This window comes from Medicago truncatula, chromosome 4, assembly GCF_003473485.1.
Source record: "Medicago truncatula cultivar Jemalong A17 chromosome 4, MtrunA17r5.0-ANR, whole genome shotgun sequence".
Lineage (NCBI taxonomy): Eukaryota > Viridiplantae > Streptophyta > Magnoliopsida > Fabales > Fabaceae > Medicago > Medicago truncatula.
The window spans coordinates 54,009,748-54,034,502 of record NC_053045.1 but is presented as its reverse complement, the minus strand read 5'-3'; the positions used below and the strand labels follow the sequence as shown (position 1 = coordinate 54,034,502).

Here is a 24,755-nt window from a genome sequence, read left to right as displayed (position 1 = left end):
AGAAATATTAATTAAAAATGTTGCCAATGAAACTTATAATATAAACCATTGGTAGCCTAAGGCTACATATATAAAATCAGTTTAAGGTTCATCGAGCTATATCCATCAAATTGTAAAAGAAAAAAAAGAAAAAACTCTATATCCATCAAAATCATATAATATCGAGCTATATCCATCAAATTGTAAAAAAAAAAAAAAAAAAAAAAAAAAAAACTATATATATCCATCAAAATCATATAATAAAAACATAAGTGCAAATATTATCTTCTGTATAAAGCTATGGCGAATTCTATGGTACATCCAAAAATTTGAGTGTATTGGTACACCAAATTAATATATTAATCGTAAAATGTGTTATTTTTTGAAGAGAAAAATTGTTTACTATCACCTACAATTATAATAATTAAATCTTATTTATCAAAAATATCGACGAAATAAAATTAAATTTTTCTGAATTTTTAGTACTCATAATTAGAGAATTTTAATTATTTTTTACAATAAAATATAAATAAAATTAGTATGATTTTTATAAACAATGAAATGATATTTTTTCTTATGAAATAGCTCTTTATTCCATAAAATTAGTAGTTAATTTAAAGATTTTTGAAGTAGAGTATCGGTACACCTCAACTTACTGGTGTGCCGTAGAAGTTCCCTAAAACTATTTGGAGGCAAAAAAGTTGTTACGAATTTTCATTCTAATTTTTTGAGCTTTTCTTTAAAGAGAACTGCTATTTAGTACGGGAGTTCCACCAAAAATTTTCACAGACACGTGCTTAAAAATTCTAAACAAACCTAAACAAACGAGACATAACCTCTCATTCGGTTCATGACTCTGTGACCCACCTTCTATCTCTCACATTCAGTTCAAACCCTTTTTTCTCTCATAACAACGTTGTTCATATCTTCCCATATCACCTTCATCTTCTTCATAACATTCACATTTAGTTCAATCCTTATCCTATCTCATTAACAATTCTAATTCTTCATCCATCTATGTCTCAAATTTCATCTTCTTACATGTGTTGATTGATAACAATGTTTCATCTAATCCAATGTTATGTTCCCTCTCTTCTAACCTATTAGCCATATATGACCTCATTTTTCTACTGTATTTCCCAGTTCTTCCACACAGGGTTAATTTATATGAAAATAATTACTCACTTTTAAACCCAGATTATGAATAATTCTCATTGTAAAGTAAAATTCACTTGAATTGAAATTATTTGTTGTTTTGAGGGGAGAATTTAAATTATTTGTTGTGTTTGATCCGATGACTACAGTAATGTTAAAATGGGTTTCATTTTTTGGAAAAAAATAATAATTATCTTTTATGTTTTTTTGGTGTGAATGAAGATTGTGAAAACTGAAGTTGAGAAAAGAAAGGGAGTAATCTTGATGATGGAGAGAAATTAAACAATGGAGAAGATGTGTTTGTAGAAAGAACAGATCGAAGGAGAGAGATGAAGAGAAGACATAGAAAAAACAATAAAGTGGTGATGGTACATGATAAGTCAATGCGTTGGGTGGTGTGTTAATTGGTTGAAGAGAAGACATTTTTGCAGCGCGTGGATAACGTATAGATACACGCGTCCGTGAAAATTCGTGGCGATATTTCCGTACTAAACAACATTTCTCTTTTTTAAATGATCATCTCTATCCTATCTTATATATAAAAAAAGTTCTTAAGTTGTCTTAAGCAAATTTTGAAGCGAAAAAAGCTGTTGTAAATCTCCTTATTTTTTTTTAAGAAATGATCTCATATCTTACATAAAAATTCTCAAGTCTTCTAGACAAATTTTTGAAAATTTTCTTCCTAATTTTTTGCTTTGCAAATTTCTCTGTTAGTTTTTTTTGCTTTTTTTTTTTAAAAAAAAAAATGACATTGCCTTATATATAAAAGTTTTTAAGTCTCTAAGACAATTCTTTGGAGTTAAACAAGTTGCAAATTTACTTCAGAATTTTTTATTGGGAAATTCTTTGTTACCCATCTCAATATGGTGGGTATTTGTACCCATGACATTTTAAGTCGGTTAAAATGTTAACTGACGTCATAAGATTTTATTTTTTTTTATTTTAATTTTTTTAATTTTTTTTAGAAACGAGATTTTCTTTGATACCAGAGTTATAGCAGAGTGCGGAAGACTTTTTCTATAGAAAAATTTAAATTCTTTTGTCTAGTTTTTCGAGTTGTAGAGACAACTTGAGCTTTGTAATTTATTTATCTCTTTTTGTTCTGAGATTTCAAAATCTCTTTTGGGTAGTGTTACTCTAAGGCTGGTTTTTCTGTTTCTTCAAATATATATTTCTCAGCTTCTATCAAGGAAAAACTATTTCTTGCTAAATTTCTAAATATAGATGACTTTAGGGTAATTAAAGGTGTAAATAATTCATCAATATGAATTATATTTTTTCCTATAAATTCTATGCTATGGTGTGAATTACTTAAAGAATAATTAATTCTATAACATATTGTAAAAGGATGATTACCCTTTTTCATAAAATTCGAGTTTTCCAACTTATAATGAAAAACTATAGATCTATCTAGATCTTTATCTTTTAGGGATAATCCCATTTGTAAATTTATATCAAATTTTATTTTTCCATATTTTAAATTACACTTTACTTGTGCAATTGTTGCTTGTCTTTTGTCTAAAATCCTAGAGTCTTCTAGGGTTATTTCTAGAGGTGAATCAATACCTTTCATAAAGGTACTTTTGATTAAAATTTGAATAGTTGATATATGAATATAACCACTTTTGCTTTTTTCTTTTTCAGAAAATGTTTCAATTCTTTTTTCAATTTGAGTTTTTTGTATGGTAGATATGAATATATTTCCTTGAGTATTTTCAATTGAAATTGCTTCTTCTTCTATCATTATTCCAAATTTCAAAATATTTTTTCTTGAGAAAAATTCTTTGAATTTATTAAACTTTCTTTTAAAATTTTCTTCAGCAGTTAAAGATAAATCTGATTCTTCTATCTTATTATCTATTATGTCATTAGCATAATAACTAGATGTTCCTTCAAAGTATGAAACCTCGGTCATATTCTTTGTTGTTTATTATGTCAATACTATGATACTGAAAAGTAAATTTTGAATTTAATAAAGATATATTCATACCTGATTTGATCTTCTTTGAGATTTTGTTGATATTTTTGGTTTCGTTGTAGTTAGATATAATAATACCCCGTTTTCCCAATTTTAACTTCCCTATGCCCAAATTTGATCCAAAAACTTTTCTAACCATTTCTATACATGTTAAGGCACTCAAAACCATATAAAACATTGCACTAAAAATAACTCATGATCTGAACATCACTTCTACCAAATTCAACGAATTTTCTACTCTATTAACAACCAATTACAACTTCAAAACCTAATTCTCAAATTCTCATAACTACAACCTACAACATGCTAAACTTAATTTCAGAATTATACAACGTAGAATTAGAGAAAGTTAGTCTCACCCTTACAAAATATAATCATTCGAAGATTATATCTAGCTACAACGAAACCAAAAATATCAACAAAATCTCAAAGAAGATCAAATCAGGTATGAATATATCTTTATTAAATTCAAAATTTACTTTTCAGTATCATAGTATTGACATAATAAACATTATAGAATATGACTGAGGTTTCATACTTTGAAGGAACATCTAGTTATTATGTTGATGACATAATAGATAATAATATAGAAGAAGCAGATTTATCTTTAACTACTGAAGAAAATTTCAAAAGAAAGTTTAATAAATTCAAAGAATTTTTCTCAAGAAAAAATATTTTGAAATTTGGAATAATGATAGGAGAAGAAGCAATTTCAATTGAAAACACTCAAGGAAATATAGTCATATCTACCATACATAAAACTCAAATTGAAAAAAGAATTGAAACATTTTCTGAAAAAGAAAAAAGCAAAATTGGTTATATTCATATATCAACTATTCAAATTTTAATCAAAAGTACCTTTATGAAAGGTATTGATTCACCTCTAGAAATAGCGCTAGAAGACTCTACGATTTTAGACAAAAGACAAGCAAAAATTGCACAAGTAAACTATAATTTAAAATATGAAAAAATAAAATTTGATATAAATTTACAAATGGGATATCCCTAAAAGATAAACATCTAGATTAATCTATAGTTTTTCATTATAAGTTGGAAAACTCGAATTTTATAAAAAAGGGTAATCATCCTTTTACAATCTGTTATAGAATTAATTATGCTTTGAGTAATTCACACCATAGCATAGAATTTACACCATAGAATTTATAGGAAAAAATACAATTCATATTGATGAATTATTTAAACCTTTAGTTACCCTAAAGTCACGTATATATAGAAATTTAGCAAGAAATAGCTTTTCCTTGATAGAAGCTGAGAAATATCTATTCGAAGAAACATAAAAACCATTGATAAGGAATTAGAGCCTTAGAGTAACACCACCCAAAAGAGATTTTGAAATCTCAGAACAAAAAGAGATAAATAAATTACAAAGCTCAAGTTATCTCTACAACTCGAAAAACTAAACAAAAGAATTTAAATTTGTCTATAGAAAAAGTCTTCCGCACTTTGCTAAAACTCTGGTATCAGAGAAAACCTCGTTCCTAAATAAATAAATAAAAAAATAAAAATAAAAAAATCTTATGACGTCGGTTAACATTTTAGCTGACTTAAAAGGTCATGGGTACAAATACCCACCATAGCGAGATGGGTACACAAGTTATCACCTTTTTTATTTTATTTTTTACAAAATGATCTCACATCTTATTCTCTTAAGCATTTGGAGCCAAAAAAGTTGCAAATTTCCTAATTTTTTTGAAGAAATTTTTCTTACATATCTTATCTTATATTTGTAATTGAATGTCGCTTATATTTGATACCAACAATTTACAACAACAAGTAATGATTGGATTCTAATAAACACATATCCCCGTGATTTCTGCTCATTCCTAGGCTGCTATTTAAAGTTAAAATTGCAACACTTACTTATCAATAGTTGATTCAATGATAAGATTTGATATGGTATTCGAAAAACTAACACACAAACAACAATAACATTTGCAAGAGTTGATTATAGTAGTTCCGAAGTTAATTCAAAAAATACGTTACTTAATTTTCAAAATTTTGTACCAAAAAAATTCAAATTTAAATGCTGCTAGATACCGAATGAAAATTGATTATAACAACTTAGGGACTTAAGAAGTTACCAAAGAAAAAACAAGTTAAGGAAATTGAATGTCTGGAGATCCAAAACACCAAAGTACACGACCATACAAAATAAACACAAATCTTAAAGACAACCATACTTGAAACAAATACATAGTCCCTGATAACAAATTGAAGACATAAAACTAATTATGGAAGATTGCTGCGAGAGTCCAATCGATTGTTCCTGATCGCGTAGCACCCCATGGCGTAAATGGCAGTGACGAGTACAAGCACAAAACCATTGAACACAGTTAAATGTCTCCATTGGTTCCTTATGTTGGCCAAAACTCCTCCTTTGCATGCATTGCAATCGTAACACAGTTTCTCCTGCCTATTGTTCCATGTTGCACAATCTGAATTATTTGCTGCCAAACCTGATTTTGGTACTTCCCAAAATGTAGCATTCTTCATTGTAAATCCACAGTACACCGGTGGCTTACAACACCCAGCCTGCAAAAGTAAAAAAATAAAAAAATAAAAACACCACAAAACAATAACCATCAATTATCTATCCGTTTTTGCTTGATAAAAACAATGGAAGAAATAAAATTTTATGTAATTATTTAAAAAGAATAATCTTCTCCGTCGTCAAAAGATTCAAAAAGTAAAATGTATCCGGTGCAAAATTTAGACCAAAAACATTGGACTTTTCAAATTTTGGATGTACTACTACTTTGTACTATTTTCCATTCTCTCAATTCAACAAATTTTGTCGTTAAAAAAAAATTCATCATAATGAAGTTACAAATTGAACCTGGGTGGTAGACAAGTGTTTGAAAATGAGGGAGTCGTTATTCCGGCCACCATTGACGGCGAGATTCTGACAAACATGAGCATCCTTCAAACAACTCTTGAACTCATCCCAATTCTCTTCATTCACAACATATCGTTGCAACCAATGAGAGAAATCAGCAACCCTATACTCACCATACCCTTTACCAGAAATCTGTTTCCCCACCCCTCTATTGGTGACAAACAAAGCAAACACAGTGAAGAAAGCAAGTCCCAACACAAGCAAGAATGTCACCAATAGGTAACCATAGAGTGCCGTGTTGATTCCGAACAACGATCCCGCGATTCCAAGTCCCGACACAATCACGACGAATACACCACCGATTAGGAGGGGATATTGAAGCACCTTTTGGCAGTCTGAACCACCTTTGATGTGGATGTAGGCGGAGGAAGCGATAGCGGCGAGGCCGAGGAGTAAGGAGAGTATGTTGAGTGCACCGACCACGGTGTTGCTTATACGAAAACGGAACATTTTCAAGTTGAAGACAAAATTAGTGTGTGTGAGACAAATGATTAGTTTTGGTAACGTAGAGAAGAAATGGTAACTGTTTTATTATAATAAGTAGAGATAGTGAAAGTGGTTTTTTTGGAGCGAAAACGGTTGGTTTTGAGTTTGAATATTTGTAAGAATGGATATGGAGTTGCGGTTATTTACGGATATGCCTTTCATTGGTGGTTTTGTGTTCGAGTTGGCAAACTGTGGTGCTGCCACGTCAGTGATAACCGGTTATACTTTGTGGTCCCACTACTATATACAGTTGGGACTTGCACTTTCAGTTACTACATGTACGACGGAAACAAAGATCAACCTTAATAATTCATCAATTTAATCCATAATTTATTGATTTTGTATACTTTTTTTCAGGGATATTAATTTTATATACTAATATATTTTTAAAATTTATAATATGTAATAAATATTATTTTTATTTTTTCCCCTCATTTTTTATTTCTCTAAAAAAAACATATTATTGCATTAAAAACTGTTTAGTTCCAATAAGCATAGTTTATGAATTTGAGTTTGAACTTCAAATTCTCTACTTACTAAATTTAAAATGTAGATTTCTAATCTCTTGACTATCGACAAAAGAAAATGTTTAAGGGTCATGTTAACTGAAGCCCCTAAGACATTAGTTAAAAATAAAAAAAAAAGATAAATTTTACTTTGAAAAAAGATTTTTTTCATCATTTTTTTTTGCAGGAACTTTTTTTGAACTCTTAAGAAGTAGAAGATACAATTTTCAATATGATATTTTCTTTTATATATAAAAAAGACAACAAATTAAGCAAATAGGTTGGTTAATGAGTATATATAAGATAAGTTAAGTAATCGTACTTGGAAGGCAATGCCCCTTATTTATAGTTGTGGATGTGATGGTATGGTTCTTATTAGTTGTAATCTTCTTTTCTTATCTTTAGTCGGGTTTATTAAGAGGTTACTCTCGATATTAAAGTAGCCAACCTTTCGGATGGGCATGAATGCATATTCGGTTTAAGTGAATTCCTTGTAGATAGGAACGACTCATGCATGTTTGAGAGAGTATCACAGGAAATGAAATGACAAGTCTTTCACTAGTAGAGAATTAAGTGTTTTTATGAGACCACTCAACGGTTATGTTATTAAGGCTCTGACGAAGAATGACATGAACTATTTTGTTTTGAGAAGTGATATTTTTACAACAATTTTGTGATAACGTCTTTTTAACAACTTTTTCTTTTATATTTACATTAGTCTCTCTCTCTCTCTCTCTCTCTCTATATATATATATATATATATATATATATATATATATTGATTTTGACCAATCATAAAAAAGCAAAACAAGATTGTTACAAAAATTATCATCAAATAGTTGTACCTTTTTTGTCCGATCATACATGTAGAAAGCTAACAGGGCTGAGCTAAACGCACTATTTCATTTAAAAGTTGAAGCCAAGTTCTAACGTTGTGTTTTAAGGTAACTTTCATACTATGATGAATGTCTCAAAAACTATATACTTGTTAAATATGACACCATGACCTCAAACACCAAAATATACCTTGCGTTTAGGGCCGGCCCTTTGGGGGTGCAAACAGCTCTACCGAGCTGGGTCTCCCAAATTTGGAGGCCCAAATATTTTTTTTTATTAGTACAATGAATGAAAAAGTGTAATATATACGATAAATACGTAAATATATCAGAAATGTTATGCTGGTTTGGTGGTAGAAACACACGTATGTATAGCAGAAGTTGTGGTTTCAATACTCAGGAGTATCATAAATTTTATTTATTTTTTTTTTTTTTTTACTATAATTAAGCTTTTTTTGGTAAGACTGGGTCTCAATTTAGGCCAAATATCATCAATACTCTATTATCCCTTAAAAACACAATATAACTTTTTTTTTTCTTTTTTTTTAAAAACACTTGTAACATTTTTCTCTTAAGAAAAAATAATGTTTTTCTTTTAATACGGGGCCTATGTTTACAATTAGAACCGAGCCTCTAGATTTATAGGGACGGCCCTGTTTACGTTGCACTTAACATAAACAAGATTTCCTAGTTGTCTTGCATTGCATCCATTCAGGATCATGTTTAAGGGGTTGTGGACTGTCATACGTTGTTCAGTCTTTAACATATTATCTCAGGTGTCCAACCTTAAACATGGCTCATGTTTTGTTAAAAAAAAAACAAGGGAATTATCTGGTTGTCTTTAGCATTTCATCCATATATCTATCTAGGTTTCATGCTTGGGGTTATAGACCAGCATATACTAGATATATATATTCAACCCTAAGCTCAATTGATTAGCGATATTTCTATCTAGTAGCCTAACCCATAACACAAATAAACCTCTGATACCAACCCATTCTCTGAATTGACCAAGACTTAGTGTCATCCAACACGTGTGTTTACTCGGTTACACCGCTGGCAAGGACTATATAAAAAGAGTAGTGATACATAGACCATCTTAGGTGGCATGTACCACTTGTACACCCACACACAATTTTGACAAGTGTTCTTGTGGTCTCCCACACACAAAAAAACTCACATGTATTGTCTCTCACACACTCTCACATGGAGTGGTACAATGTGTGTATGGAAAAAAATGTGTACATGAAACATTATCCATATAAAAATCTTTAGCAAGACCAATATTTATTTTGTTAAAAGATTAAATTAATCTTTACATCTTTTTATCTTCAATTATAATAATTTTATTTTGGATTTTAAATATTTTAATTTCAATTGATACTATTTTTTTTATAGTATATACCAAGACAAAATTATACTTGTAATAATAAAATTATACATGATGTTTATTTATATATAATTTATATTTACATGCTTAAACCATGTAAGCTTATATTCTACCGTCTTTTTAACTATAAGACAAAATATATAGTATATTATATTATGTCTCTCTTGTCGCCATCACAAATTCAATTAAAAATTAGATTAGGTTTAAATGTTGGCTATTAGTAAATTAGTTAATATACTTTGCGAAAATAATCAAGTCTATTATTGTTCTCGCGAGTATAACTTAGTTGGCAGAGAAAATGCATCGTTATATACATGAGTCGGATTTCGAATCCTGAACATCTCTTAAAAGGTGAATTATAGTCACTAAGTTAAGTTTGTTATTAATTATTTATTTTTACTTAATTAATGTTCAATAATGAATTTTTTAATCTGCACATTTTATTGATAACCACCCAAATCAGAGCAGAAGGAGGACCCATGAACAAGCCAACAACAGAACAAGCACTACACTAACAGGAGCTACAAAAGAACTAGATCACAAGTGATTAATTTTATTGCTTAATTTTTTTCTGTTAATATTATAACCAATATAATTCGAAAGATAAAGTGTATTATATCTCTATATACGTTTATTTAAAACAAATATTTAGTATCAAATATATTTGAGATTAATTCATACAATTTTTTTTTTGAGTGAAATTCATATAATTTTTTACAAACGCATTTAATCAAATGACATCGTATTTTATAGGTTAGTTCAACAAATGTATCTACAAATATTTAAATTGCATGATTTGAATTTATGCATGAGTAAAAACTTTACACTATCAATATATCCAAATTAAATTGATTGTATATCACCGTCGATACATAACTTAAGAATTTAATTAGTATACTCTGCGTATAATTATTTTACACATATATTAAATAATGTGTTGTCACGTGAATTAATGAATTTGAAGAACACGAGTTATCACATTCATTAATTCACGTGACAACACATCGTTTGATGCATGTATAAAATAATTATACATTGATAGAGCATACTAATAATTAAAATCGTAACTTATTTTTTGGTATAAACTGGGTATCCTTGGCGTGCAACTGCGGAGACTAATCTCTCGAGCATTGTGAGACCCAAATGGGCGTCAGGCTCTCCCTAAGAGTTTTAACGTTGTTGCATGCCCAAGGCTGGATTCGAATCCAGGACCTTGGTTAAGCTAGAAGAGACCTGTTCCATCTCATCTAAACGCTCTTGGGTAAATCGTAACTTATTTACTTAAATATAATGTATTCCCATGCATTTTGAATATTCTCAAATTAATTTTTATATGCTAACTTATTTATTTAAACCTCCTAAAAAAACTTATTTATTTTCCTTAAAAAAAAAACTTATTTATTTAAACAAATTCAAAAAGGAAAAAAAATCACAATTAGTTTTCTCATAAAAAAAAATGATATTTGGTAACGTGAGAAATTAATTTTAACCGAGTTAGAATTAGTCAGAGTTGAAGTATATTCTTTTTTTTTAGTAAAACAAAAATGTATATTCTAATTTTAGAAATGCGATCCAGTCAAAAGTACTTTTTGGTATCTGGTAACTTATTATAAAAACAATGTACCAAAAAAAAAAAAAACTTATTATAAAAACTGTTTTGGTAAAGACTAATAAAGTATACAATTTAAATCTTTTTGACAATATAAAATCTATATATGTAATATATTTGATGGTGCAGGAATATTTAGATAGATATCAATTAAAATTCTTGTAAAAAAAATTAAAAAAGGATATCAATTTAAATTTGTCTTTTTATAGTCCTTGTATTACAGAGATCTGATGGAAAGATGTTAAATTTGTGTGGAACTAGGATTGATCCGAAGAAGTATACACCAAAATTTTAGGAGATTTTGATTGACTTTTTAATATTAAATTTATTGCATGAAAAAGGAAAAAAAACGCTACACGCTCACACAAAAGACAAAATATAACTTCTCTATATAATAGTTTTCCAAAATCTCTTGTTTTATAGTTTTCGAATATCTCAATTTTCTTGAACCATGGCACCATCAAAAAGAAAATTGAAGAGAAAAAGAAACAAAACATTGAAGAGAAAAAGCAACAAAATACAACATGCACCATCTTCTTTAGAGGCCGTACCATCAATTCCCAAAGACTTGCTAATCGATGTGTTTGCAACAATAGCCGCTAAATCTCTTAGTGACTTTCATAAAATGAAAGTTTGTTGCAAATATTTTCTTGAACTCACCCAAGAATGATATGTGTTACAACAAATTTCTTTCGACAATTTTCCATTGATCCAATGGTTTCTGAATGAGAACGTATCGTCTTTTTTAAGAAGTTGCTTAGAAAGTGAAAATACGGAAATAATATTTAGAGAAGGATTGCTTGAATACTTTGGCTATCCAAATGGAAATATTGATGGTCTTGAGAGATTAAAGATTGCTGCTGAAAAAGGTCACAAGGAGGCCATATACATGTATGTATGGTATGATCTTGTTGTGTTCCGAAAATCATGAGTCAAGAAAACAAGGACTTGAGCATATGCGTTTCTTGAGGAAGTCCAAATGTATTGTGAGTTCAAGGAGTAAGGTTAAATATTTAACAAAAGATATGTGGAAAAATAATGGGATGTTAATGCGCAATCAAATTGCTCTATGCAACTCGAAGAGCACATGCGAGGGATGGAGAGTGAAGAAAGGTCCATGGTTTTTACCGGATGAAGATGATGACATGACATTGTGTGAAGATTGTAGGTGGGATCATGAATTGGAGTTCTTTTATAAGTTATTTAATGTTTACTAGAGTGGTTGGTTTTTTGTGTACACTAGTTCTGTCTCGTTGTTGCTTATGTGGTCTGTGATTTTCATCAGCTTGCTCCTACCTTATTGTGTTGATGCATTTGTTTTTTATTTTATTGTTTTTGGGAAGGAAACTATTTTGGTGTGTTTGGTTTTGTGTTTTGAAGTATTTGAGTATGTTGGTTTTTAGTGTATCTTTTGGTGGTAGTCTACTAAAGGGTTTGGCTTTTGAAATAAAATTGCCTCATCAAAAAAATAATCCATTAGTTGCTGTTTCTTGATTGAAAAAAAAAAAAAAAAAAAAACTAGTTCTAATTTCTTGAAATTTATGTTATGGAATAGTATTAGTTTAATTTTCATTCAACAGAATAACGAGTATTGAATCAGGAAGCATTGTTTAGATCCTATCTACAATAACATAATGTTTTATTTTGATATTATATGCTGCTTTTTTTAGGGAGATTATGCTTGATATGCATGATTATATATACATATATATGAATTTTCTTTATATATTCATTACGTTTTATTCTCACAATATTTGCACGTAAATTATATGATTTTGATAGACAGAGCTTTTAATAGAGTAAAGTAGTAAATTTTTATTGGGTCCTTAAAAGTGTCTCTCGCTATCACACTAGTCTTTGAATCAAATAAAATTATCAAAAAGTCCCTCATTGTTTGATCCGATAGTCAATTGCGTCTAGACGTCAACCTGCTGTTAACTTTGATGGCATGTCATTTAATGATGTTGATGTGACACACTCACAAGAATATTTTAATTAATTGTTTGATTTTTGGATGTCTAGTTGGCTTTTATTTTAATTAAAATTAATTTTATAACAGAAAAACATCAAAACTAAATAAAAGCAAATTCATATGTTCTTTCTCCTTCATCATCCATTGCTTAACCTGTTCATCAAAGCCCAGAAGCTGGATCCAAATCCTATCTTATATATATATATGTATCAATTCTAAACCATTTTACGACATCCACATAAAAAGAAATTTCTCACAGATCCATTCCATAAACTATTCTACTACTTGATCAAGCCTAATCCTCAACCACCAATTCTTCAGCCACTTCGTCTTCTCCGCCGTATATTTTCTCCAAGAAATTATCATCAAACATAAACATTCAAACTCATGCCTTTGAATCCAAGAAGAAAATTTAATTAGATATTTTTTGTTGTTGTGATTGTTGGTGTTGATGAAGTTGAAATCTCTGTTGTTGTTGATTATGGAATGATAAAAGAAGGTTGATGGATGAAAATTTAATCAGAAATTTGTTGTTGTTACTCTCAACAACAACAACAATAAGGTTGTCGCTCTCTTACATCCCCGTAAGTGCTACTTTAGCAAATTTTTGATGGGTGTAGCAACACTAGTTAACTCTCTTTTCTTTCCCAAATTTCTCTCAAAAACCCAACACAACTATAATCAAACCAAACCAAAGAAACAAAGGACAACCAGTGGTTTTAAAACAGAACCCAGCATCAATCGCAGAAACGTTGAGAAAATTCGCAAATCTGAGCGAATCCAATCACAACACACAAACCCAGAACGCAGCTTCAAGGACAAAACAACCCTTATCCTAAAACAAGGCAACCACCGCTAGAAGGAGGAGAACGAGATTAGAACAACTCCATTTTCCAATCAAAAGATATCAGTGATAGAACAACAAAATTGATCCCCACAACTAATAATTGGAAGAAGGAGAAGTTACATATTATGACATTGGTGCACGTTGTATTCGACACCTTTGTATTTTCTCTCTTTGTGTTCCAAGTTTTGGTGGTTCTTCCACCTTCTTGGCTAATAAATTTTGCCGATTCAAAAAAAAAAAAAAAGGGTGTTCGTTGTGAACTTTGGTATGAGGAACATATGATTTTTTAAGGAGATTGATAATCTGGTTGTTGGGTTAGATGAAAAGATAATTTTGGAATTGGGTGATGAAGAAGATGGAAGGGAAAGACAGATGGTTGTTGCAATGTTGTCCTATATGCAATTTAGTCCCTTGCCAACGTGGACGGACAAGAAAGCAGCTCAAGTGGCAAGTTAAACGGACACATCAACACCGTTAATGGCAAGTTAACGTTTAGGACGCAATTGACTAACAGATCAAATAATGAGAAACTTTTTGATAATTTTATTTGATTCAAGGACTGATGTGATAGTGAGAGACACTTTCAAAGACCCAAACAAGAGTTTACTCCTTTTAATATGAAGGCGAAACTCTTTTTTTTTTTTTTTTTTTAATTATAATGAAGTTTTTATTTTCTTTTTTCAACTCAACATTGTTAATGAAGGTTAAACTCTTATCATCATGAGACCCATAATTTTTTTTTTGAAAGATGAGACCAATATTTATATTTTTATGTTAATGAAGGTTAAACTCTTATCATAATGAAACCAATATTTATATTTTTACATAGTGTAGTATTCAAATTTTGTCCAACCAATTAAGAAAATTCAATTAAAATAATAATACTTTAAATTTTATGATGTTTGCCGTCCTTTTCTAAGCTCCTAAAATACTTCATTTCAATTATTAACTTTATATTAGAGTAATATAAAATAACCAAAAACGATAAAAAAAAAAATGTATCGTAAAATGAGTGTTTATGGGACACTCTTTAAACATTCCAAAAATAAAAATAAGTAGGAAATAAAAGGAGGGAAAGATTCCATCCAACGTCCCTATTTTAACTTTTTTTCACCATATTTTGAAAGATGTCAAAAATACAAAATTACTAGAATCAGCCTCAGGAGGAAGAGCATCAACAACAACATTGGAATGTCGGTGAAGCCCAACTGAAGCAGAAGGCTTAAGACGTTCTCAGTACTATTGATCGTGAACGTCTTAAGTCTTCTGCTTGAGTTGCGCTTCACCGACATTCCAATGCTCTTGTTGATGTTCTTCCTCCTGAGGTTGATTCTAGTATCTTGCTTTTTAGTCAGTCTGAGAAGCCTGATGTCACTTATAATCTTAGTTCTTTTACGATTTTTTAATTTTTTTTGGATTACAAAATCTAGCGTTTTGCTTGTATAAATTTCTGCAATTGCTTTCCTTATTAAGGTTTAGTTGCTGCAAATATCAGGGATTTTTATTATTTTTTAATGGGAGCTTCTACGAAGAAGTCAGGAAAATGACTTCTTTGGTGCAGTCGTTTGAATGGGCCAATCAGATTTTAATCCTATACACGTCAGAAAACTGCATCATGTTACAGTGTAGGCGGTCTACAGTACCGTAAGTAGAAGGACATGATCTTAACGGTTAGATTTAATTGGTCTCTATGTTATTGTGGTATACCATCTACACATGATTTTTCTTCTAATTTCAATTCTCTCTTCTCTCTAATTATCTTTCTTTATTTATTCATTTTCATACTCTCTCTTACATATTTTTATTAAATCACTCTTCAAAATGTCAATAAAAAAAAATTACATAATTAAAAAAAAAAAATTCAATCAATAACATTTCCATAAAAACACTTCCATTTTCACCAAAACCTACCACCACACCAAAATGTCAAGAACAACAACATAGAATTGACTCATTTCACCAACCACCCCAAAACGTCCACAAAAACAACAACAACGAGAACTATTTCATCCAAACACACATCAAATCTTCTTATTCCATGATATCAACGATTTGTTAACCTCTCCTTTGCAAATTCGTTTTCTCCAAATTTAGGTATTTTTTGTTCAAATAAAAATTATTTAATTCACTTTGAGTGTTTAAAGTTGCAGAAAATTGTTTGTAATCAAAAGGATATGTTGTTTTGTTCATGATTATGTGTTCGAATTGAGTTTTTGGTGATAAAATGAATTAAAGGTAAGGTTTTTTAGTTTCCGGTCACATGGGTTGAAACCGGGTCGTTACGACCCGTTTGGAGGCTAGAAGATGAAGCATTAAAAAAAATAAAAAAAAAATAAAAGATTGGTCGTTTGCAAGAATCAAACCGATGACACCTATACCCATAATAGATTCCTTTACCATCATAGCAGCAGATTAATTCATAAAAATATATGTCATAAATCTATTTAATTGCCACGTAGCTTTTAAATCGTAATTGATTAATATAAATTATCATTGCATATTAAATATGTCGTATGATTTTATTTTATTTTGAAGAAATGCTATATGAAATATCTTAGTTAAAGATTGCCAGTTGCGCATTAATTGATTCTTTATGGCATATCAAACATTTTTAATGCTAGTTATGAGTATAATTTTTTTTACATAAGAAATAACGTAGTGTTATTATTACCATTTTATATATATTTTTTGAATAAATTATTACTATATTTATATTTACATAATTAGTAATAGACATTACTTAAAATAAATAGTAACATATATATAAGTGTAAATGTCATTTTCATCAAAATAGTGTTAAATGATGAAGGTATGAAGATGGTGATGATGTTCATAATTTTCATGGATTTATTTATTTTTAATAATGAAATATTTTTTTATAAAAAGGATTATCGTATGTGGTGTTTTTTTTTTTGGACAAGATCCTATGTGGCTTTTATAAAAAGGTTTATTTAAATATTTTTTGAAATAGAAGGAAGAAAAAGTCAAAAAGGAGAAAAGAAATAAATATAGTGTGAAAGACAACACAATAACACTAGTGAGGTGCTTAATTTGATGGTTTAAAAAATCTAATAAAGTTAGTCTACAATAAAACATATTTAGCAGGTACATACTACGTACCATTCAACAATCAACACACATGACATGTGGCGCATCATTATTGAATGTAGGATAACTTCACCGAAAAAGTCAATTGAATGACTTCACCATAAAATTTCCCTTTTTTAATTGCGATTTTGTTATTAGATTTAGAGTAAACTACCATCTTAGTCCATGAATCATAAATGTGTAGGATTTAGGACATGAGAACATGAATATCTGTAAAGGTCCCTGACTCTATTAAACCGTTAAGTTGATCCCTATATTTAATTGCTCAGTATCAATTATGTCCTTATTTTCAATTGCGATTTAGTTATTAGGTTTAGAGTAAACTACCATATTAGTTCATGACTGTGTAGGGTCTCTAACTATATTAATCAGTCAAGTTGATCCCTATATTCAACAATTACTACCAATCAGGTCCTTAGAACTTAACCACTTGCTATCAACTTGGTTGTCATATTTAACCACTTATTATCAATTTGGTTCTTTCTTGACTCTTAGGACTAAAATGAGTAAAATTTGACACAATAAAGGACCTTTTTGAAATATTCATAATCTTAAGGAACCATTTGAGAGTGCTTTACAAAGTCTAGGACAAATTTGGTGGTTTACTCTTAGGTTTAATGGCTGCATTTTTCACTGAACTGTCGCTGGAAATGTCTATATGTTAGAGAGAAATGCTCCATATACTGACCCTTAACAGGTTGAAAAATGTTGAGTTTATTTGGGGGAATTTAAGTGTCTTTGATTTGTAGTTGCAACTTGCAATGTAAGCTTGAAAAATATGCTTGTACACTTTCTTTAAAAGAGAAGAGCGATACTTGTTGACGTGATTGGGGGAGTTTCTGTTAATTACTGTATTTATTTGTAGCTTTGTATTCCTGGATTCTGATGCCTGAGGTATCAGATATTGCTAAAATTGTATGCATGATAAATTATTGATTCTCGGGTGTTCTGAGGCATAAACATTGAAACTGAAAGTATAGGTCATTATGTATGGGTGGGAACTTAGACCTTCGAAAATGAGATGAGAACTTACGATGAAAGTTATATGGTCTTTCTGTCTGGCAGTCCAACTTCTGTTTAGTATATCATGTACTGTTGTCATCTTAAACTATATAGTATATACGTACCCTTGATACGGTTTTGATCTTTTTCAGGATATTGGAGGATGTGATATTCAAAAGCAGGAAATTCGTGAGGCTGTGGAGTTACCACTCACACATCACGAGCTATACAAACAAATCGGTATTGATCCTCCTCGAGGTGTTTTAGTATATGGCCCCCCTGGAACTGGTAAAACAATGCTTGTCAAAGCCGTTGCTAATCATACCAATGCCGCCTTCATCAGGGTTGTGGGTTCTTCTGAATTTGTGCAGAAGTATCTTGGTGAGGTATGAATTCGTTATTTGCAGTTGAACTGATGCTAACAATGTTGTAACTTAGCTGACTTTGTTTACTTTTGAAAATTATGTGTTTGAGGTTCTTAATTTTCAATATTTGTTCTTTTTGTATTTGTAATTTGCTCCAAAAAGGTTTATGTATATTCTATTGGGCCAAATGTCTCTTGATAATGAATTCCACACGAAACTTTAACTACCGGACTTACTTTGTATATTTCTACACTTTCATTAGCTTTGCATTTTATAGGAAACAAACATTTTGTTACCTACTGTCTTCTTATTTTATGAAAAGTCAGCTATTACTACTTTCAATTCTTGTTCTTTTGAAAAGCCATCATCCCCTCGATCATTGCCATTTTTCATTTGAGATTGCTCATAGCTTCTGTGACGTTTCATGGAACAAACTGTATGGTTCCTTGACACATGACAGGTTTTTGTAGAATAGATGTTTTGAAATGAGTGAAGGATACATGCTCTCTATCTCTTTTCCTAACACCTTAGGAATGTCACTATCTAAACAGAATTGGGAATGTCTTTCTCACATAAAACATATAAGTACTTTTCTTGGCCGACTCAGTGGATAATTTGAATCGAGAAGATTGGAGTGTGTTAAAAGACCTTTGCTGTCTGCAATTCTAATCTTCTTAATAGACCTATCCCATTCAATCAAGTCGAAGTGATCTGAATTGATGCCAAATGTGTTATAGTTATTGGGATAAGTAAGTTATCCTGGTTGTGGATTTGGGAGGGGATCATCGGGTGTTAACTTCTTAGGAGATGATCCAGAATTGGCTTCAACCATCTTATGGTTACAGAACTAGAGTTCTTTGTTCCCATACTTCCTAGGTGTACATAGAAACTTGGAAGAAAATTTGTATTTTCTCCATAGAATAGACAAGACATGAATCAGTATTTGAGAATCTTATGTTCTCTGCAATTTAGTGGTAGCTTCTGTTAGGAGTGTGCATCTTTCCTTTGTGAATCATGTGTTACAACTGTTCTTAGCGGTTTTAGAGGGTTAGTTAGCTGAGGTTTCACATTCTATTCTATTATATGGTTCTTCTAACAAAATGTAACTGACTTGAGTGTGTTGTTAGTTTCTCAATGAATAGAAGAAGTGTATGCAAGGTATGAAACCTTCATGATAAGAATATCAGAACATGGTCACAAAATAGAATAATATGAAACATTCTAATATATGGTTCTCTTGACTTTTACAACTTTATAACTTAATAATATGAAACATTCTAATATATTCAAACCCCTATAGAACTACATATCGGGGTTTGAATTTTTACAAAAGCCGACATGTAGTCCTATATTTAAAACCCTGCATTAAATATTCATTTTTATCTTGAATTTTACTGATACCTAAAGTTTCTCCTTGTGAAGAGCAATATAAGCTCTATAATTTAAGTTCACTAATGAATGATGATCATTTGCAGTAATCTTAATGGAACAATATTCTTTGCGATGATCTCATCCGTAATAATCCTAAATAATCTTTTTTTTTTTTTTTTTTGACAAAATAATCCTAAATAATCTTGAAAAATATATTTACTCCTATTTACAAATGACCAATAATAAACAAAAACTTTTATTGAGATTTTAAATAAGAATGTATGTTGGTGGCGTATAGTGGGAAGGAATAAGGAAGATCGGCATACAAGAGCCTACATTATAGCTACGCTAAAGCTACACGGGACTTTTTTAAAGTTAATTAAATAAATGATTCTTATAAATATCCATAATTTCGTTTTTAGTTTCTACACAAAAAAAAGTTGTATATTTTAGTTTCTCTATCATTTTTCTTTAGCATTTTTTTAGGGAGAGACTAAAAATGCAGACATTTTTTTATTATTTTTTTAAGGATTTATTATTATTATTATTATTATTATTATTATTATTATTGTTATATTGAATTTTATAGTATTCTATTATTATTTTAATATTAAATTTTATACTTTGGATTAAATTATAAATTTAATAACCTTTTCAGTAATTTTAAGCTTTGTTAACTTTTTGGTAAATTAAAAATTTGAATTTTTGATTAATTATAAATTTGTTAACTTTTTTCAATAAATTATTCATTTGTCTACATTAATTTTTTGTATATTTAAATGCATCATTATAAATTAGAATTGAAATCTGATGATTTTTTTTGAGATGATTTTTTTTTTTTTTGAACAAGCCAAAATGGAACTTATATTACCATTGGCGATTCATTTCGACAAGCATACAAAAGAGAATCACCAAATATAGTACAAAATGAAGTCACTGATGCATAACTAACGAGCACCGAAGTAAAGAAACAAAAAAATAAGAAGGTTACAGTCTGATACCCATACAAGATAGAGGGTGTTGCACTCATGATAGCTAAAAACAAAAGTAATCATATTTGAGAGATGAAATATGAATGATGTCACATATACTCAAATTCTCGAATGTCATATTAAATATAAAAGAAATGTTAACTTGACACAAAATTAGAAACTATATATAGAAACTTTTTTTTTTTAAAATTATGCATTCAATATATTTAAATCTTAAAGTTTTTATCTTTTCAATACAAAAGTCATCTTTTATTTCCCTTTTTAACTTCTTAACTTGTACCTGAAGGCACAAGTTAACATGATCCTAAATATTAAAGTCTTGTTAATGAGAGCATTCGAGATACTCTTTTAAACATTTTAAAATAAATAATTATTCTTTAAAAAATTAAATATTTTGATTTCCAATGTATTTTTATAAATACACCCATTTTCCCTAAATAGAAATATAAATACAGAGTTTAATTTAATAAGATTGATATATTATTTAATGGGTCGTGTTAACCAGTGCCCTCGGGGTAGGGGTGTTCAAAACCAAATCAATTCAATAGGAAAACCGAAAACCAAACCAACCTGAACCGAAACCGCAAAAAATCACATTTGGTTCGGATGTAATCGAATTATTTTCTTGCTCAACCACATGGTTTGGTTTGGTTTGCGGTTTTCATTTTACCAACCGAATCAAACCAAACCAAACCGCAACATATGAAAAATGTTAATTAAACATGTATACTCATGAAAATTCAATGGAAACTTTTATAAAATTACATACTTTTTCTTTTGTTAGATTCCTTCTTTGTTTTTTTTATTTAGAATCTTAATCTTTTGCATTTCTTAGAAAATAGGATTATGTTTTGTCCATGTTTTTAACTTGGTCTATGTTGTTGGAAACATTGTAAAATGAAAATAAAATTTTAATATTTGATGAAATTTAAAATATTGCTGAAAAATATGTTGTGTTTTAACTTTTTAACCTGATTTTAATGTTGGAAACAAAAAAAATTATCATTTCGAAAAAACCCGCATCAACCGATCCAACCCAAACCGCATTAGTTTGGTTTGGATGTTATTTTTAAAGTCAACCGAATCAAACCAAACCGCATGATTTTTTATCTTGCGGTTCAGATAACTTTTATCTTCAAAGCCGAACCAAACTGCACCACAAACACCCCTATCCGAGGCACTAGTTAAAGCAGCTAAAAATGAAAAGATAAAACAAAGTCAACAACAACATTAAAAACAACACTTTTTCAAATTTCAAAAAGTAAAATACACAATTTGCGAAAAAACATTTCATTTTATAATTCATTAACGGTGTGTCACGGGACACTGATTAACATTTCCCTTATTTAATAATATTATTATTAGATTTAAACATACTATAAATATTTCCATCATTGTGCTGTTGAACTGAAATTTTGGGAATCGAATTGTGGCGGGAATGGAAGGAAGTGAGAGCGAGGCCGTTTTTGAATCGGTGATGAATCTGAATCCACAACTCTTCTTCAACGAAGTTCTCAACACCGTTGACGATTTCTTCATCGATACTTTCGATTTCTACTTCCAGTAACTAACTAACCCCTTTCTCGCTTCTTCTTCTTTCTTCAAATTTTGTTGTTATTGCAATTCTACAGCGTAATTGATCATTGTGTTTCAGGGAAGCATCCACCAAGCTCAATGCTGAAGCTACTCAAAGATCCCAACATCTCACACAGGTTTCATTTCTCTCCTTCCTTCATTCTAAGAAATTTCTTAATTCAATTTAATTAAGTTTAATTAGAGTAATTAACGAACACTATGATTAAAATTGATTATTTATTTATTTGTTTGTTTTTGTGAAAGGGTGTTGATTGCATTCGACAAAAGGTTCAATCTGTTTTGGATCAAAAGCTCACTGTTTGGGAAAAATACTGTCTTTATCACTGTTTTTCTCTTCCCCAAGGCTTTCAATTACCAAACACTCTCAATGTATGTTCTGCTCCAACTTGTTGTTATTCACTAATTATGGTCAATGTGGCCTCAATCACAGTCCATTGCAGTCACAGAGACATCAAAATTCTCTGATATTGCGGCGCACATTGTGGTTACGTACCTTTATTTAAAGAGATTAAAGGAAATGCACTGTCAGTGTAAAGTTATTTTACACTGACAACCAATCACAATTTTCCAAGATATCAAACAATACAATTATGTTACTCTTTTTTCAATTTCTTTATTTTAAAAATGTATAATATGATGTGGCAAATTGAAAACTTGCGATTGAATGTTTGTGTAAAATAAGTTTTCATCAATAGTGTATATTCCTTAATCTCTTTTCTAAAACCTTCTTCCTTTGTATAATTTTTTCTTAAGAAAGTGTACTTTCTTTCAGGGTGAAAGAAGTGCGAATGACATTAATCCTGGTTCTACTTCCGATCTAGAACTAGATGCTCAGTTAGAATCATTGAGGAAAAAACTAGCTGAGGTAATAAGAGTGTAGAATGTGTCAAAAAGGAAGAATAGAATTTCAATTATTGTGTGTATTACAATTACTGATACAGAATTACATATATAACTATACAAGGAGAAAAATAAGAATGCTATTAAAAGCTATTCTTAATATCACAGTTGACCCTTAAAGGAGGGATTTTTACAATAAAGTGTGTCTGATTTCTTTCTATTATTAACAGCTCACACCAACAGAATGTAGATTGTTAAAAGTCTTCATTTTGTAGATAGTGAAATTGTTACTGATTTTGTTTCTCATTTGATTTATCTTGGTAATAAATGTGCTGTCAGGTGGGGAAAGAGTCTGAAATGCTGAATCAAGAAATTCATGCATTAGAGAGTCAGTCTTCTCACAATGCTCGGTATATCAACGAGGCAGTACAATTATTTGAGCAAAACTCTTACACTGAGTTGTTTCAGGGTAATTTAAGAGCTTCTTATCATCCTTTTGTTCATATTTTGACGTTTTGCAAATAAGATCCTGTGCTACTCAGAACTAGTATTGATATCCATTTTGATACCTGTTTGTTTGTATGTATTAAGTATTAACACGTGTATTTTACTTTTCTCATCCAGTTTTATAACACAAAAAACATTGAATTATTTGGATATGGTTTTATTTTTTGTTTTCCAATTGCACAGTCAGTAATATAAGAAACTAGTATCTCATAATATTTTAGCAAATAATGGACATTCAGGATAGTCCGTCTTTTGATTGTGTTTTATACTTCTTATAATGTCTTTCATTTCTAAATGGAAAGATTAAGATAAGATTTGTTTGATAGGGGACAGTTAGGGGGGACACCAATATAGGTACTATAGGTCAGGATGTTAATACTGTGAACCTTTGTAAAAGAGAAATGAAACAAATAATGTCAACAATTTCTTGGAGCTCTGCACTATTGCAAGTAGGAAAGAATGAATTTGTTTTTTCTGATTGAAATTATTAACAAACTATTAGCTAATATTATATGTTGAACTTTAAGTCAGTAGATTTTTACATTTATGGTTGTGTTCCTGCAGAGATTATGACAACCGCCTCAGAACTTCAACTCAAGATAGGAAAGCTAACCACCAACAAGATTGAAGGGACCGGAAAAATGAAAGCAAAAAGGATTGACAACAATAAAATGGACATTTCTGCTATATATGCTTCTAAAGGTAACCAAAATATTATTCATTGTTCTACATGAATTAATTTTCACAGGTCATAGTTCTGAATTGAACATTTCTGCTTGCAGGCCTCTCTAATACAAAATTTGAAGATCTTCAAGAATTTGTAACTCTTATGAAGAGTACTTGAGCTTGTATATATTTTTCATCATACTGGACTTACGCTTGTTGTACCTGTGTTTATTCGTAGTCTATTAGTTAGAATTTCCTTCTCATGCTGAAATTAGTGGATTTAAATTATTCTGTCTTCTCAATTTAATTGGGTGAAGGCAGAAGCTAGAGGTTTGTAAGTGACAGGTACCAAAGTAAAATACATTACAGGTCGCAGGGAGATACTTCTGCTTTTTATTTATTAACTTTAATTTCATTGTTAGCTGAGTTTATTAGGTTGTGATAAAGCTCTGGATTGTAAATCTTTGATGAGATTTCTGCCCAAAAGGTGAATATGTAAAGGGAAAGTAAAAAAAAAAAACATTATCACATGTTAAGGAATAGTTGTTTACAGCTTTACTTGTCTATTTGTTGAATTAGTTCTAAATTGATGGATATTAATGTTTGAAAATAATTTTACTGGTTTTCATGTGA

The 24,755-nt window shown here is 30.0% G+C and overlaps 3 protein-coding genes across 4 annotated transcripts; 2 read left to right on the top strand and 1 right to left on the bottom strand.

Moving 5' to 3' along the window:
• Nucleotides 1-5,167: 5,167 nt before the first annotated feature.
• LOC11446600 (tetraspanin-11) lies at nucleotides 5,168-6,636 on the bottom strand. The gene is made up of 2 exons (XM_039832811.1): nucleotides 5,970-6,636; nucleotides 5,168-5,677 (listed from the first exon to the last, which is right to left on the bottom strand). The coding sequence occupies exons 1-2, from the start codon at nucleotides 6,477-6,479 to the stop codon at nucleotides 5,363-5,365; spliced, it is 825 nt and encodes a 274-aa protein (XP_039688745.1). The 5' UTR covers nucleotides 6,480-6,636; the 3' UTR covers nucleotides 5,168-5,362.
• On the top strand, nucleotides 6,637-18,547 carry LOC11444389 (26S proteasome regulatory subunit 6B homolog). Its single transcript, XM_024780782.1, has 4 exons — nucleotides 6,637-6,793; nucleotides 17,649-17,698; nucleotides 17,938-18,171; nucleotides 18,428-18,547. The coding sequence occupies exons 1-4, from the start codon at nucleotides 6,637-6,639 to the stop codon at nucleotides 18,545-18,547; spliced, it is 561 nt and encodes a 186-aa protein (XP_024636550.1).
• Nucleotides 18,548-21,896: 3,349 nt separating this feature from the next.
• Nucleotides 21,897-24,658, top strand: LOC11441586 (protein MIS12 homolog). Of its 2 annotated transcripts, XM_003609111.4 has the most exons (7): nucleotides 21,897-22,076; nucleotides 22,168-22,225; nucleotides 22,353-22,478; nucleotides 22,882-22,974; nucleotides 23,289-23,418; nucleotides 24,021-24,158; nucleotides 24,239-24,658. In XM_003609111.4, the coding sequence occupies exons 1-7, from the start codon at nucleotides 21,952-21,954 to the stop codon at nucleotides 24,298-24,300; spliced, it is 732 nt and encodes a 243-aa protein (XP_003609159.1). In that variant the 5' UTR covers nucleotides 21,897-21,951; the 3' UTR covers nucleotides 24,301-24,658. The 2 variants fall into 2 exon arrangements, with proteins under 2 accessions (XP_003609159.1, XP_024638659.1); XM_024782891.2 differs by lacking the exon at nucleotides 22,882-22,974.
• The last annotated feature ends 97 nt before the right edge of the window (nucleotides 24,659-24,755 follow it).

Bases quoted from the DNA above. Each gene is read 5' to 3' on its own strand.
- LOC11441586 (XM_003609111.4), top strand. From the start codon at position 21,952: ATGGAAGGAAGTGAGAGCGAGGCCGTTTTTGAATCGGTGATGAATCTG. The intron at 22,226-22,352 runs GTTTCATTTCTC...TTTTTGTGAAAG, and splicing joins GATCCCAACATCTCACACAG to GGTGTTGATTGCATTCGACA. The intron at 23,419-24,020 runs GTAATTTAAGAG...GTGTTCCTGCAG, and splicing joins TTACACTGAGTTGTTTCAGG to AGATTATGACAACCGCCTCA.
- LOC11444389 (XM_024780782.1), top strand. From the start codon at position 6,637: ATGGATATGGAGTTGCGGTTATTTACGGATATGCCTTTCATTGGTGGT. The intron at 6,794-17,648 runs GTACGACGGAAA...ATTTATTTGTAG, and splicing joins TGCACTTTCAGTTACTACAT to CTTTGTATTCCTGGATTCTG. The intron at 18,172-18,427 runs GTATGAATTCGT...TGCATTTTATAG, and splicing joins TGCAGAAGTATCTTGGTGAG to GAAACAAACATTTTGTTACC.
- LOC11446600 (XM_039832811.1), bottom strand. From the start codon at position 6,479: ATGTTCCGTTTTCGTATAAGCAACACCGTGGTCGGTGCACTCAACATA. The intron at 5,678-5,969 runs GTTCAATTTGTA...TTTTTTATTTTT, and splicing joins AACACTTGTCTACCACCCAG to TTACTTTTGCAGGCTGGGTG.